General features: G+C 38.6%; 1 protein-coding gene across 1 annotated transcript in view; it reads right to left on the reverse strand.

The window, feature by feature from the left end:
• The window catches only part of ATP8A (ATPase phospholipid transporting 8A1), a 1088708-nt gene that overhangs the window by 436444 nt on the left and 634912 nt on the right, over positions 1-17352 (reverse strand). The window contains exon 26 of the mRNA XM_090406292.1: positions 9529-9618. Coding sequence (XP_090262418.1) covers positions 9529-9618 — 90 coding nt within the window. The remainder of the gene's footprint in view (positions 1-9528; positions 9619-17352) is intronic.

Genomic DNA, 17352 nt, shown 5'->3' on the forward strand with positions numbered 1-17352 from the left:
TATATATTAAAATAAAAAAATATACTTTTTTTATTTTAATATATATAAATAAAATAAAAATAAGACATGTTTATTTTTAATAGATAAAATATTTATACAGACATAAATAAATTAATAAAATATATTTTTACTTTTAAAATATGAAAACATAAATATTTATTTTTATTTATATATAAATAAATTTTTTATATTTTTTTATTAAATTATTATTAAGTTTCATTAAATTTTTAAATTAAACTTTAGCTTGGGAACAGAGAATGGGAGGGGGAGAGATAAAGAGATGGTTATAGAACATGTCCTAACCTGTCACTGTGATACAAGGCTCAACTCCATCGCTTTACTCAGTACGAGTGGACACATCTTCAGATATAGACTTATTCTTACCCTCAGATGATCGCCCAGGCTGCCCACACACAGCAATTACTGATGACAACATTAAAAAAAAGTGCGAGATGTGATTCGAAAAGACAGAAGTTTGGGTGTTCGAGCTGTAGCTGAGAAAGTTCATTTCGACAGGGAAAGTGTTTGATGCATTTTAATGGAAAAATTGAACATGAAAAAGGTTTGTGCAAAAACGGTTCCAAAAATGTTGTCAGATGAACAAAAAGAATGTTGCAAGGAACTGTGTTTGGACCTTTTGCAGCGCATTAAGGATGAACCAGATTTGTTGAATTTGGTAATTACTTGTAATGAAACCTGGATATTTACATATGATCCGGAAACCAGCATCAATCAATGCAGTGGAAGTCAGCAACATCTCCAAAACCAGAAAAGCACATGTGAGTTTTTCAAAGTTCAAGGGGCCATGTTGATTGTCTTCTTTGATATCCAGAGTAATGTAATGGCAGAGTCAGCTCCCAGCAGCCAGATGGTAAATCAGCAGTATTACCTTGAAGTTGTGAGAATGCGTGAGAAGGAAATGACCAGAATGGTAGAGAACAAGTTGGATTTTGCACCAAGACAACATGTCAGCGCATAATGTTTTGTCTGTGAAACAGTTTTTAGCTAATTACAACATTACTGTGCTTGAGCACCCATTCTATTCACCAGACCTAGCTCCCTGCAACTTCTACCTCTTCCTAAAGATCAAGTTGGTGCTCAAAGGAACCCATCTTTCGTCATAATTTCGGTGTATAGTGTTGCACTACGTGCAGCTGCAAACTTGACTTACTTGTCTGTTTGCTTACTTGGGAAAAAGGATTAAAAAACCTAGCTTATAAAATTGCTTGGTATCTTTAACATAATATATACCCAAGGCAAAAAACTTTGAGGTCAAATCACCTTATGGCAACATGTTTAGGTAAAATATTTATAAGCTCTGTATTACTTCACCCTTGGCATTTTTTAGGTCTGGCTCCCACTGACGAGACCTCAATAAAAGTCGAAACTGATATGGGTAGTGACCATTACCTTAATGCATAGCATCATACATTTCTGCAAGGAAATGTATGATGCTATGCATTAAGATCTGATCACTAAGGAAAGTGATCAGAGCTTGCTCCACCTTTATCACGAGTTGCACTATGTGCAGTCGCAAACTGACTTACTTGTTTGTTTGCGAAAAAGGATTAAAAAACATAGCTTATAAAATTGCTTGGTATCTTTAACATATAAAAGTTCATTACATAAAAGGCACAACCTGCTTTCTAAGTCTCCTTTTTTTTTTTAAATATAAAGCAAAAGTAACTTGTCATAATTAAGCCAGGGACAATTATTATCCTGCTGCACCAAGTATGACAAGGCTGCATGTTCTTACAACACTTCACAACGTAAAAGTAGCTGTATCCGAGGTTTAAGTAGAGAGCAGTCGTGTCTTGTGTGAGAAAACTTGATCCATTAGAGGAGGCCCATTTCATGTATCATCATCTTCTAACATGAGGAGGAGTTCTGCTGATACTATGACAAGGACTATGAGAGTAACTATGAGAATAACGTCTTTGTGGTGAGATGGGACCGTGATCTTCTGTTTCCTCCATAACCACCGCCACCACACCAACTGCAAGTATGGTGGTGGTCCAGGCTGGAAAGCCAATTCAAGGTCTCATCCGTCACCTTGTGGATGTCCTGTGGGCCACCACCGTGAAATTGGCACCTTGGGCAGTCGTACAGAATATGAGTAATCGTCTGAGCCATGGGAGAACAATCACAATAAGGGTGATCTGACAGCTCCCATTTATGTAGACGATAGCCGCACCTACCCTGACTAGTTCTGATCCTGTTTATGGATGATCAAATCTTCCTAGGAAGATCAAACCAGGCTGCAGAGCACAGGGATCTCCTACCAGGAAGCCATTTGTTGGGAGATTGTTAGACCAGTATTCTCTCCATATGTCAGATATTGATGGCAGCGCAGCTGAAGAGAGTCCGTCCATGGACCAGAGAGGCTTTCTAGATTTGAAGGGAAGACTAGGTGGGTTTATGAGAGTTTGGTGTATGGGTAGGAGTGGGTTGCTCATTGCTTTATTAAATTCCTTAATCGAGACTTTTCTTCTCCGTATGTGTGGTGGGGCAATGTTAGATAGAACAGGCAGCCAGGAGAGAGAGGAGTGCTTCTCACTGTCCCACTAATTGTGCTCATGGTAGAGTTTAGCTGGGTGTCTATAATGCTAGTGTGTGTACTTCTTTCGCAGACAGGGGCACAATATTCTGCTGCAGAGAATGCGAGGGCTAGTGCAGACGACCTTAGGACTTCTGCACCACAATCCTGGGTTGTTTCAGCAAGCCTTGAAATGATGTTATTTCTGGTTTTAATTTTATTGGAGAGGTTGATGATGTGCCTATTATAGGTTAGGCTTCTGTCCAGGCTCACTCCAAGGTATTTTTGGTGAGGTTCATGTTCTACCATTTTTCCACAGAAGGAAAGGTCGAGTTGTCGATTCACCTCTGCATTGTACAGGTGAAATACTGAGGACACTGTTTTTGTTGGATTTGGCTTCAAGTACCACTGCTTGAAGTACTCTTCCAGGATGTTCAGGTCTGTATTCAAGGTTGGTAAAGGAGGTGGATTGATGTAAGATCGCTAGGTCATCATACATATACTTGCTTGATCTGATATGAGGTAGATCATACACATAGATGTTGAAAAGTATAGGGGATAACACAGAGCCCTGAGGAAGACAGTTGTGAAGGAATCTGGGCCTCCTCTTTTTTCCGTCAATATGAGCCCGGATCTTTCTCTTGGAGAGAATAGATTCAAAAAGTTGTAAAGTTTTTTTACACTTTATAATATTTCCTAGTTTTAGGAGGAGGCCCCTGATCCAGACAGTGTCATAAGCAGATGTTAGGTCAATGAAAGTGGCTCCAGATTTAAGTTTCTTCTGGAAGCCTGCTTCAATTTGAGTTGTCAGTGCCAGGACCTGGTCACAGCAAATTCTTCCTGGCCTGAAGCCAGCTTGTTCAGTCGGGAGTGCTCTTTCAATGAGTGGCAAAATTCTTTTAAGGAGAATTCTTTCAAAGAGCTTAAAGGTGGTGCAAAGCAAGGAGATAGGTCGTAGGTTTTTCGCTTCACTTGGATCTTTCCCTGGTTTGGGCACGGCAATTATTTTGGCTTCCTGCCACAGCTTTGGTAATTTACCAGACATGATGATTTCTAAGAAAAGGGCAACCAGCCATGTTTGGCCATGTTGACCAAGATGTTTTAGGAATTCAGGGAGTACACCATCCACTCATGCAGCTTTGCCATTCTTGGTAAGTTTTAAGGCTATTTGTACCTCTTCCCGAGATATTGGGTGTACGAGTTCAGGAAGCTCGTGTTCTGTCTTCAGGAAAATTGATGGAAGCTTGTATGACAATTTTCCTGGTAGAGCTGGGATGAATCTTGGTGGTTTCCAATAAATGGTTAGCCATTTGATCAGGAGTTATCTCTGTTGTTTTGTGTGTGTCATTGGCTATGCTCCACCTAATTTTCTCAAAAGCGACCAGCTTCTCTAACTAGATGTGACAAAATTGAGTTCATCGTGGTTGAGATCCATCTTTCCTTTCTGTATTTATCCAGGGTTGATATGAGCTCCTTAGCAATAGCTGGATCTTCAGTTTCCTCATATTTGGCTAGGAGTTCCTCACTTTCTCTACTCCAACATGGGATATATTGTTCTCTGTAGCCTCTAGGGATAGAGGCTTTTGCTGCATATTTGAGTAGTTTAACAAATCTAGGATAGCAATTAGGAGTGGGTGGAATTGCTCTAATGGTTTGCTCGATTTGTTTCTGAAATGCAAACCAATTGGACCCGCAGAGATTCCATCTAACGATTGGTGTTCTGCTAATGACTGGGATTGATGTTCCTATCTCTATTAATGTAGGATGATGTTGACTATTAGGGAATCTGTTAAGGATGGTTCTGATTGATGGAAGAGGGTGGTCTTCGGAGTCTTTAGTGACTATGCACAGATCTGGGGTGTAGGTTCTGTTTCATCTGGCTGAGTAAAGAGTGCCATCCTGCTTGGCATCATAATTCAAATACAGATTATATGTATCCATCCAGTTTGCTAGATTATTACCATCCCGGTTGCTAGAGGAATAGCCCCACATGGTGTGATGGGAATTGAAGTCACCAACATAGATAGCAGGGTGAGAAGGTCGGTCGGTCCATCTGATCAGGCCAGGATTGCGATGGAGGTTTGTAGACATTATAGATGGTGATATTCTGAACTTTAATACCTATGGAGTATTCTGTATCAGGAACACTTTGGATTATATCCTTGAGACCAGGCCGGATATAGGTTGCTAGGCCACGTTTGAGGTGGCAGTTATAAGACAGGAGAATGAGTCCTGGGATCTTTAGTCTATTGAGGGCGGTGTCAGGCACATGGGTTTCCTGGAGAGTCAAGACATCAAATGCTTTATCTTTGGCTATTTTGCCGATGACTTCGGCTTTGGATTTAGATATCCCTTCTATGTTTAGGGAACATATCTTGAGGTAGTGTCGATTAGGAGGACTGTAACATATTTTTCGAAGCTTGCCCTCCGCCTAAACAGGCAACGCGATCCTTGTTTTTCCGGGCGATGATCGAGCCAGCATGGAACTTTTTAGGTTTTTTTGTACTCATCATAATTGTAAGTAGTCCAGGAGGCTTGGGAAACCTTTGGACGCTTTGTTTGAGACATTAGTTTCGTGTTAGGAGAAAAGATAACTGCTTCCTAAACCTCTTTAAAATCAGATTAACAGTACCCAAATCAACACCACACTCACTGGCAATTTGACGTTGAGCCATGGATGTGTGCTAACAAAGAGTACATATTTTTGAATGCCTTCTTGGAGATTCACAGCTACAAAAAATGAATAAAACCCTATGAATGTCAACTTGGTTATGCTATTAAAAACACACAACAGTTTTAATAATCATCTCTACGATAGTTAAAACACGCAGCACTCAACCACCGAAAATAGTAAAATAAAACCAAAATTATTGTGAACTGAAACAAAAACCAAACTAAAATCAACAACTTGACGGAAATTCGGCTTTTGCAGATTAATTTATTCACTACTGTGTGTGTATATACACACACACACACACACACACACACACACACACACACACACACACACACACACACACACACACACAAATATCTTCTTAGCCAAAGAACATGTGTAATTGGAAAATGTAGAAACTGATTCATTTTCTGTTTAACATACTGTTAATGTAAAGAATTTGCAGAATAAAGATGAAAAAAGGAAATCACCAAAGTTAGAACTGAGAATATGCACTTATATGGATTTGGATGGGGGGGGAGGGGGTTTGCCCAATCATGCATGCATGCAATGTATTCCCCCACCCCTTCCTCTTTTTTTTTTGTATAAGTTGAATTTAAAAGAAATATGGAATAAAGAATGAGGAATTATTTTCCAAGCCTAACAACTGGAGAAAATACACACAATTTCCTGATTTATACACCTTTGCTTTGTCAGATTACTGTTCATGGCAACCAGAATTAAACCTATGTGTAGAAAGACTCACTGAAATAATTATCAGAATGGAAATATTTATTCCCCACTTCACCCTTTTCTGAGCCCTCCTACAGGTGTGTTAAAGGTTGTTTAGGTTTAGTCAGTTGTATGCTTGAAGAGTCAAGCATACCTAAACTGACTTGCATCCAAAATCGCATCTTCCTATACTGCTTATACCACAGTTCAGAATATCTGCAAGAAAACTATCAATACATCTAAAATTAACTTTGAGAGAGTTAAAAGCAGGAAATCTGCATCCTGGCCAAAGCTGTGGGCCAGAACTTCTGCCTGCCTGGCACCAATCCCAACACTATTATACCCAGACACAATTGCAACATAACCAACAGAAAAAGCTAACCTCCTGGTTTCCTACTTCCACTCCAATTCTTGTGTGGATGAGCATAGTTATTGTCCCCCCCCCCCCCCACACAACCATTCCAAATGCTCAATGCCTTGTTTGACCTTTTTCCAGAAAGAGATAAAAAAAATCCTGTTCAAATTGGATACTAAAAAGTCTCCTGGCTGACAGCATTCTTCCGATTGTTCTAAAGGTTTGTGCTCCAGAGTTGATTCCCAATCTGTCCTTTTTATATGAAATTTCATATTCCACTGGTATTTATCCTTCTGTCTGGAAATTAGTCCAGATACAACTTCAGCCTCTGCCCAATTTCCCTCACCTCAATTGTTTCTAAAATAATCAAAAGAACCATCAACATCTAGAAGACTCTCAACTAATAAACGACTATGCATTCTGTCACTGCTGATCAACAGGGAATCTACTAACCTATGTCAGACATGTCTGGACAAACATCATGGAAAAATTTGGTAAATTTCAAGTAAATGTCCATTATACCTCCAAAGCTTTTGGCCAGGTTTAGCAATTAGGTAGTCAACTTTTTGACTGGATGTTCACTTCAAGTGATGGCAGATGGCTCCTTATCTTCTAACTACACAAGTAATGCTGGGATACCACAAGGCTCCGTTCTCTTGCCCAGCCTCTTCCTTTTAGATATAGATTGCCTATTCCAGCTAACTACCAACCCGATACATAGTTTTGTTGATAACTGCACGCCTCCCTTTCATTTGACAAATCCGGCAATGGAGAAATCATGACAATCTCAAGAGCCTTAACCACTACCACCTTAAATACAAATCTCAAAAATATTCATCATTGTAGTGTGGATAATCTTGTCAGTTTCGATGCTAACAAACCACAGCTCTGCCTTATCCGCCCCCCCCCACACACAAACAACTTCTCTTCCAGCCTTACAACACACAAATCCCTATGCACAATGAGATCTATCTTCTTGGGATAATATTATCCTGAAATATCTCTTGGCACAAACATATTACAAATATTGCCTCATGTGCTTCCAAATAATTATGTTCATTTGTTATGTTATTTTGCTAGAGATGTTAACTCTAAACAGCTAACTCTATACAAATCTGCCTGACCACTGAATAGTGCTCTCACAGCTTAGGTTGTGGCCCTAAAAATCCTGGTTTCTATACAGAAAAGGGCAGTTATTGACTCGCGACTCCTCTCTCACTAATACACTCCATTTACTTTCAGACAGTTGTTCAATGTCTGCACCCTACATCTTATCTATAAATATTTTATGACCACAGTTTACCAGAATTAGCATCAATAATATCCTATCATTCTCTGTGAAACAGACTCAAATGCATGTAACAAATAATCGAAACTCCCTCACAATGCATCTCCGTACTCACAGAACAAATGTCTGCTTCTCTTCTTCCACTAGGTGTGTTTTTCAAGGAATACGATCCACACCTTTTCAAATCAAATGTGAACAAGTTCCTTATTGCCCATCCACAGTATTAGTGTACTTATAGGTTGACAGTCTCTTCAGGAATTCTCCATTAAAAACTTGGCACTGTGTCCCAAATAACACTACTTATATTTCATCCTAGCAGAATAGTAACATCAAAATTATTTCCTAGAATGTCCCTGAAAAGTAACTAACCTATCATCATTAAGTTCAGTATGGGATACTACTCACTGGTGATAGATTGGGATACTACTCAGTGATTTGTGCATACAATAACCAATAATGATTTTTAAGTTGAATTTGCAACAATAAGTGTGTGCGCACGTGTGAATGCTTACTTGCATTAGAAGTATTTCTTCTTCTTCCAATCATGGATTTTAGGATAACTGGCCTGTTCCACTTATCCTAATTCTCATGCCATCGATTTCTTGGTTTTTTTCTTCTTTTTCCATTTAGATATCTTTGAACATTTCTTTCATACTGAATGGCTGATAAATAAGAAAAAAGAAAACTGGGACTTATGGTTCTTGCTGCTTACCATTACACTAGGATAACTATGGTAAATAGGCATTTTTAGGTTATTCTTGTTCCCCCCCCCCCACAACTCCTGTCCATTTTTCCTCCTTTTTCTCTGTAGTTCTTATAAAACTTGTAAATGGGCACATAAATTGCAGAAGTACTTTTATCTCAGTTTCCAAGTACAGAGATAAGTTAGCAGTGTCAGTCTGATAAGTAGGCTCACTGGCCAAACAAAAACCATGCACCCATCTGAAATCAGATTTTTGTGAACCCTTGTTTTGGGCTAGTGAAAGCGTTATCAGCAAGATAAAACAAAGAAGGATTGACATAGTCAGTATGCGCAGACAGCCCATCACACAGTAGGCTGTGTGCACATATACTGGACCCCAAGGGGTGATGATATGGAGTTCAATGTGTTGCTGCAATAAAAAATGAGGCTGAACCCACTATTGTATTATTATTAAAAAGATGGCATCAATCTTCATTATCTACTTTGTGAATGTTCAGATTCATAATCAGACCCCTTCAGTCTTCAACATGTACAATACAAAGAAGCATTGGTATTTGAGTCATGAATGCTATCTATACATTTTATTTTTAATTTGAATTTGTTTGAATTAGAGTTGACATAACCAAAAATTGTGTGCGGCCCATGTATCTATTAAATGAGTGTATTCTCTGGCTAGATTGCTTATTTTTCGGGTCGGAAAAACTTTGCAACCTCTGCATGAGGCTTACTAATTAATGTTCGACTGAAAAGATCTTATGCATTTTCAGATGCTGTGACTAAAGAATTAAAACAGGTATTGGCACAAAGATTGTATTGACCCAAAATATCCACTGCCATAATGACAACAGATATTCTGACCAGAATCAGCAGACTAATGGCCATCCTTGTTTAACACACTACATATCTATGGTATAACATATTCTTGCATTTTTGGCTGGCTTTTAGCCACTCGATTACCAAGCAATCAATGAAGTGAATATATTTCCATTGACATGCATGGCAATGAACTCATAGAACCCGAACAAAGAACTTGTTAGTAAAGTATTCATACTATAGGCTTTTGCTATAGAAGAGCCAGTGACTTGAAAATTGTAGTACTGGAAGAATAAAACACAGGTAACCTACCTCTGCTTTTCAATATTATTCACTACAGTAAAGCCAAAATTGCCTCAGAATCTTCAGATCTCAAGTGTGTGTAGTAGCCAGATACTAACTATCTATATTTAACTTTTACAGAACTAATAGAAGTTTAACTCACTTTCCCATCTGTTATTAGGGCAACATCATTCTCTCTTCTCAGTAAATCACCAAAGTCTTGAGCATGACGCCGTATGGCTTCTCGTGTATTCTGTTCAAAAAAAAAAAAAACCTTTGAAACTCTACAATTATAATTATATAATGATTTATGAAACATTAACGGATATATACACTCAGCACCTAGCATATAATTGAAGTGGTGTTAATGCAAAGACTGATATGACACTGATGTGAGAACAGAGGAAGAACTGGAGGTGTTTACAACAAGAAATCTTAATGTGAATAGATTCCTGGGGTGAATGAGATAGCAGCTCTTGTATTATTGTAAGCTGCAAGAGAAATGGCAAGACTCTCTAACCTGGTTATTTAATGAATCTTAGTACAGTTGCTGAGTCCCAAGAGGGTGCAAAGATGGTTGGTTGGTTGATTTATGAGTTATTGGCACAAGGAAAACAAAGGTCAAATGCATCATATCAAAAGTTATAGCAGTACACAAGGCACAGCATGGTGAAAAAAAAATACTGAATAACTACAATGATACATGTTATGGAATAAATGGGTGTTGAAGTTCAGTACTGTTTTTTTTTTTTTTTTTTTTTTTTTTTTGCATCATACCATATTAATAAATAGTCATAAAGAGAGAAATTAGTAAATAACATGTACAAAAAAATTTAATTAAAAATGAGGTTAAACAATGCGGTATCTACATATAAACAGAATTTATAATCAAATGTTATTGTATAAATTATTTTTTTTTAAAAAGTTAAAAACTTCATGTTTTTAACTTTTTTTCTGAGTCTGCTAATATCTGCCTGAGTGTATATGGCTCAGCAAGATTAATAAAAAATTTCATTCCTCTCTCTCTCGTGAAATACTGGCACTGCACTAGAATGTGACAAATGGTGAGATGTGTGTTGCATTTTTAACACATAGGTGGGTCATCAGCCTTCACTAAATAAGAATGTGTAAGATGACTGTGACCTATGCAAAAAGCCTATGTTGACTGCTAATGCTTAATTTTGTATAATTGGGTTGGGAAGCTGTAAATAAAGTCTTTGGAAGAGACTATTTTCAGGGCACAGTGAAGAAACAACTGTTTCAATCTAAGTGATAGAGCTTGTTCATTTGTTTCAACATAAAGACTGAGTGGATGATATGTGAATTGCACAGTAGCTATCCGGATAGGGTCTGACCATCAGAGTATGTTCTTTCTCTTTTAAAGAGCTGTAAATCTGAGACACATAATCAAGCTTTCAACATATAAGTACAAGATACAGATGAAGTAATGAAGATTTATCCACACCCCATTCAGTACAGGATAGAATGTGCGTAAGGAATGTAAGTTTTCTGTCAAAGATGAATCCCAAGAACTTAGCTTCTGTTGCTACTGGAATAACAGTTTGTCCCATTCTCTGGGATAGACTATTACCCCATTCTCTGAAAATACACTCTGGATGAAGAGTGTAATTTTGGCAGAAGCGCACACAGTTTTTTCTGCTGAAAACCTGAACCCGTTACTAAGAGCCCATGAACAGACACAGTCGACTGCATGTTGAAGTTGTCTTTCAATTATCCCATGTTACAAGAGTAACAGTAAATTGTGAAGTCATCATTATATAGAGTATTGTCTAGAGTGGGAGGAAGCTGTTTAGTGATTAACTTTGATAGGAAAAAGTGTCACACTTAAGACAGAGCATTGGAGAACACCCTGTTCTTGATGATATGACTGAGAGTGTACTTCCCTCTCTGATTGGAAGACTAAGCTATACAGAAAGTGATTAATAAATACAGGAAGGCATCCTCTAAGACCTAGGTTACAGAGGTCTTTTAATATGCTTTATCACCAAGCTGTGTCAGAAGCTTTTTCCACAACAAAGAACACTGAAACTAATGTTCTTGATTCAGGAATGCATCTCTCATACACGTTTCTAAATGGACCAAATGGTCCAAAGTTGAACGATGTCTACAAAAGCCACACTATGTATTGGAGAGAAGAGTGCTTTTTAAATACCAGAGAAGTCTGGCATTAACCATTTTCTCTAATATTTTACAATGACAACTGCTCAGAGCAATAGGTTGACAACTGTCTGCTTATGTTGGATCTTTTCTTGGTTTTGGGATAGCAGTGACAACTGACTTATGCCAAGAACCCAGAAATTCTTCCAATGCAAGTCTTCTGTTGTGTATTAACAGAAGGAAATCTACAGAAGATGATGGAAGATGTTTTATCTCATAATGGATATAATGAGGACATACTGTGTTGGGGTGAGATAATAAAAGAGCTCTTTTTAGTCCTTAACAAATGGCTGATTATACAGTTCAGGTCCACTGGCAGAAAAGCTTAGCTGCTGTTTTTCTTGATTCTCTTTCAAAATTAAAAATTCAGGAGGATATGAAGCTGTTATTAAGATTCTGGCAAAATTTTCTCTCAAAGTTCTACAATAGCTTTTGGATCAGCAGCAACAACACGTCTATCATGGTCCAGGATAGACAAATGGTGTATACTGTATCTACCTTTCATTTTTCATATTTTATTCCATACAGAATTTTTGCACTTTTTGTTTGATTAATCGAGGATATAAATTGGATTCAAGATTGTTTTTGAATCAGACATCTCACATAACATGCTTTGGCCAGATCACATTTAAAAGCTATAAGTTTGATGCAGTGGGGTATCTACAAAATACACCCCCTGCCCTGTCTTGATCTTTTTTTGGCTGCCTGGTACCCTGAATCCCACCAAGGCTTTGGAAAGAGTGGAAATCAAGATAATGTTTTTGAAATTGAAGCTGTTGCTGCCTGGACAACAAAATCTGTTGCATGCTTTGCTTAAATGATATGTAACTGACTGCTTCAGCATTAAATTTTGCATGACTGGAAAAAGTATTCCGGTCAGATCTGTCCATTTTCTACATAGGCATCCATGTAGGAGAACATGGTTCCTTTGAAGACATAGTGCAAATAACAGGAAAATGATTGCTTCTGTGTATGTTCTTTTCGGCATTCCATGTGAGCAGTGGAAAAATGGCAGGGGAGCAGATTGTGAGATAATTTGCAGAATATGAGTGGGTAGGCATATGAGAGAAGGTCTATCCTGGTCTATTATTCAAAAGGGAAAGATAATTATTGTCCAGCATTCATTTAATGATATGACCACATCCATTTGTGTTGGCACTACCACACAGTGTTGTGCCTATTAAAGTCACCCATAAGAAGTATGGGAATAAGCAGTTGCAAGATAAGACTGGTGGTAAATAAATGGAACATACTGTAATAAGAAATCCCACAAATCACTACTGCTTCCAGAGCAGTATTAAGCTGGATGTGATTGAAAGGAGCATGAGTAGGATAGCTACTCCATTGTGAGCAGGCGCATCACCAGTTCTTCTGTTCTTATAAACAACGGTGAAATTCTGTAAGGTGAGATCCTCACTGGGTTTTAAAATGTTTTTACAGAGAGAAAAGAAGGGCTTGTTCATGTTTTCAGAAGAATCTTGATATCATCAATATTTTAGCAAAACCCATAATGGTTCCACTGTAAACATTTTTGCATTGTTTTGGTTTTTTTGTGTAGACTTCTGATTTTCAAGAGGCTGAGGGCTTACCTTTATCAAGTTTATATTTATCAGTTGATAAATATAAACCTGAAGTATGGATGACCAGAGTCCATTTCTTCCTCTGGAAAATATTTAATATCTCATCTGATGTGCAAAAATCACCTAATAAATTCAATTTACTTACAGTGCAGAGGAGACTGAAGTATCCTTTTTTTTTTTTTTATGGAGCATCTGGTGGTTTATCTTTCAGCCATCATCCCTTTTATAAGTGGGTTCTCATTGAATGAAACTATTTTACAGTTGTTTACATAGTGAGACCATAGATTGTTCGACTGGTGCATTTTCCACAGAGAAGCAGTCATAATCATAAAGTTCAGGTATGGTGAAATTATCAGATGGTAGTAGAGCCATACGAGTTTGAGATGCTTTTAATATTTTCTTAAATGCCACCATCTCAGCATAAGAGGATTTCAGGATGGGTGTGGAGGTGGCTAACTTCCTTTTTTGCATCCTGATGCAATATATTAGCCGGTCTGGTTGGCCAAGTGGTTAGCATATCCACTCTCCAGCCAAAAGGATGCAGGTTCGAATCCAGGAATGGGCATGGATGTCTGTGATTGTCTGTAAATATATTAGTGGTCATGGTGGTAGATGGCACTGGTATAGGTGCGGTTTGTTGTAGTTGGTGGAGACAGAGTTGTAGAGCAAGTGACCTCTCTCGATGAGTCGTGGACTCCCTGAAGGTGTCACGTAATAATAATAATAATTTGCTCTGTTTAGACTATTCATATTTGGTCTTTATATACTGTAATAAACATAAAACTTATTCTGATTATAAGACCATCGGTTTAATACACATATGTACAAGAACGCTGACTAGTTTCGCTAGCATACTGTTTAGCTTTGTCAAGAATAAAGAAGGTGAAAAAATAATAAATGCAAAAAAATGAAAGAATACAGAACCGTTCACAATGGTTAGGCAACCAAATTTGACAGCTCGTGTGACAATGTGTGCATGTAGCGAGATGCTTCAGTCATTATTCATTCATGTGAGCTGTCAAATTTGGTTGCCTAGCCATTGTAAACGGTTCTGTATTCTTTCGTTTTTTTGCATTTATTATTCTTTCACCTTCTTTAGTCTTGACAAAGCTAGACAATATACTAGCGAAACTAGTCGGCGTTCTTTTACATATGTGTATTAAACCGATGGTCTTATAATCAGAATAAGTTTTTGTGTTTAATAATTTGCTCCGCTTTTATCTTTATTTCTTTCACATCCTTCCACTGCTGATATGTATGGAAGTAGCCTGAACATTCTCCCTGACAGATGACACATTAGCTTTCTTGGCAGAGCAAGATTTATTATCATGTTTTTTGCTGCCACCTCGAAAAGAGGCAGTAGAGCCACAACAAGCAGTTTGGGCATGTTCATATTTCTGATATTTAAAACATCTCAGGGGATTATGTTTAGGAGGGACAGAGCGAATAAAATGGGGGGAGGGCTGTTATTGGCGATAGCTGATGAACTGCAGCCAAGGAGAATTGAAGTTGTATCGCAGGATAGTGAAAGGAGCTCATTTGAGGCTATTTGGTGTGAGAATGAGACTGGCAGAATAAAATATACAGTTAGGTGCTGCTATAGACCAGGTGATGGAATAGATGGTGGAGATAGTATGCATAAACAAATTGATGAAATAAGTGGAAGGAGGGTAATTATTATGGGGGAATTCAACTATGGTAACAATGATTGGAAGGAGGAGAGGACACATGTGAGGAAGGAAATGGATTTTATTCAATTATTAGGGGATAACTATCTGAGACAGCATGTAATTGAAAATACTACGGGTGTGAGAGTGCTTGACCTGGTAATAGCATCTGAGAATTTGACTGTAATAAATATGACCATGTTGCCACCTATTGGTGAGCGTGATCATAAGGTCTTGATCTAGGAAGTGGCTAAAGGAGTGGAATTTTCGATTAAGACAGGGTATATGTGAAATTACCATGCTGGCAAGTATGACACACTTAGGAGATTGCTTGGATCAGTGCCATGGCATGTACAACTGCAAGGGCTGGACGTCGATAGAGCATGGGAAGTGGTCAAGGAGCATTTACAGTAGGTTATGGCTGATTGTATACCTAGGGTCCGAATAGTAAAACAAGTAGGGGTTAAATGGATGAATAACACCATTAAGCTTGAGCTGCAAAAAAAGAAACAACTGTGAAGGGAATTTAAAGAAAGAGGTGACCTGCAGGCACACAAACGGTATAAAGTGCAGGCCAGAAGGGAAACAACTGTGGTAAAAAAAGCAAAAGCAGATTATGAAAGGAAACTAGCTATGCAAGCAAAAGAGAATCCCAAACAGTTCTTTCAATATGCCGCAAGCAAGGAAAAAACTGTACACGGCAAAATGATTTTAAATAATGCCGATGGTAACGAGGTCACTGAATCAGTCGATACAGTGGAGTTACTGAGCACGCACTTTGCAAAAGTATATCATCCCAGGTGGTGACTATGAAAAAATGAAGGAACCATTAGTTTATACAGGAATTGTGATGAATGAAGTGGAGGTGAATAGTCTATTACAGAACCTTAATGTGAATACATCTGTGGGATTGGATGGTATACTGGCACGGGTCTTCCGTAAAGTGGCTAAGGAATTATCAGTGCCCTTGACCATGTTGTTTAATCTGAGTCTCAGGTCTGGCTTAGTCCCGAAGGTGTGGAAAGAGGGGAAAATAGTTTCACTGCATAAAGGAGGATCCAAGACTATGGTTGCAAATTATTGACCGATCAGCATATCAAGAGTTGTCGTCAAGGTCTTGGAGAAAGTAGTCAAGGGAAAAATACAGGAATGGACTGATGAAAATGAGATACTGTACAGGGGACATCATGCCTCAGTAACTTGCTCAAGTTTTATAACAAGGTGAAAGCTTAACTGGATAAGGGAAATGGGTTTACAGTGATACTGCTGGACCTGGCAAAGGCATTTGACAGGATACCACATGGAATTCTAATCCGTAAACTACAACATATGGGAATGGATATAGGGTTGGTGAGATGGATAGGTGGGTGGTTGATGGAGAGATATCAAAGAGTAGTTTATTCAGGAGTAGAGACCAAAAGACGGCCTATGACTAGTGGTGTGCCGCAGGGTTCTGTTCTTGGACCACTGCTGTTTAACTTGTTCGTTAACGATATAGGGAAGAATCTAAGAGGAACAGTTCATCTGTTCACTGATAATGCAAAGTTGGGTAGGGCAATAGTGAATGCAGATGATGTCAAAATCTTGCAGGATGACTTGGATAGATTGGAGTTCTAGGCTAAGGAGAATGGATGTCAATTTAATGTGACAAAATGTAAGGTTATGCATTTTGGGATGAAAAGATTAGCAGCAGTATACCACATTGGTGGAATTGCACTCCAGGAGATTGATGAGGCCAGGGACTTGGAAGTGTTGGTGGATAGGGAGATGAAGTTTAGGGGACACATTGCAAAAGTAGTTAAATCAACTCATCAACTCGGTTGTTGAAAGATACCTTGACGAGCGGAGGTACAATAACAAGCAAGTTATTGTACCTCTGTACCGAGCCTTGATAAGACCTCATCTCTACTACTGTGCCCAGATTTGGTCACCTCGGTTCCTTCTTGATGGGGAGGAGGTGGAGAGGATCCAGAGGCGAGTGACTTAGATGATAGCAGGTCTATGGAATGAGCCATATGAGAACAAGTTGAAGATTTGTGGGTTGCAGAAACTAGTTGATAGGCAGAAAAGGGGAGATATGATTGAGACATTAAAATTGCTAAAGGGATTCTATAGGATTAATTCAGAGGATATTTTTGAGATCAGGACTGGTGGTGGGAGAACTAGGGGACACCTATGGAAGCTGGGCAAAAGTGTGGTTAGCAGGGGTGTTAGAGCTGGGTTCTTTACTTTTAGAGTGGTAAATGAGTGGAATAGGCTGCTGGAGTCTGTTGTGGGTACTATGACGGTGAGCGAGTTCAAGGCAAGGTATGATAGACACTGTGAGAATGTCATCTAGTTGTGTGGACATGATGTTTAGGGCCTCCCTCGATGAGTCTAAGAACTCACTGGAGTTGCCCGAAATAATAATAATAATTATGGATGTATAACCTAACAGGGAAGCTAGCCATGATGTGGCAAAGCCACATCATGTCAGTCCCAAACTTGGGTAAATAGGTGAGGGTTGAGCAAAGGGCTAGTAATCCATCCTTGTAAAAAAGTGCTTTGCTGTGGAAACCAGAA

Source organism: Typopeltis vanoorti, chromosome 16, assembly GCF_054136105.1.
Source record: "Typopeltis vanoorti isolate ZY-2024b chromosome 16, IOZ_Tvanoo_1.0, whole genome shotgun sequence".
Lineage (NCBI taxonomy): Eukaryota > Metazoa > Arthropoda > Arachnida > Uropygi > Thelyphonidae > Typopeltis > Typopeltis vanoorti.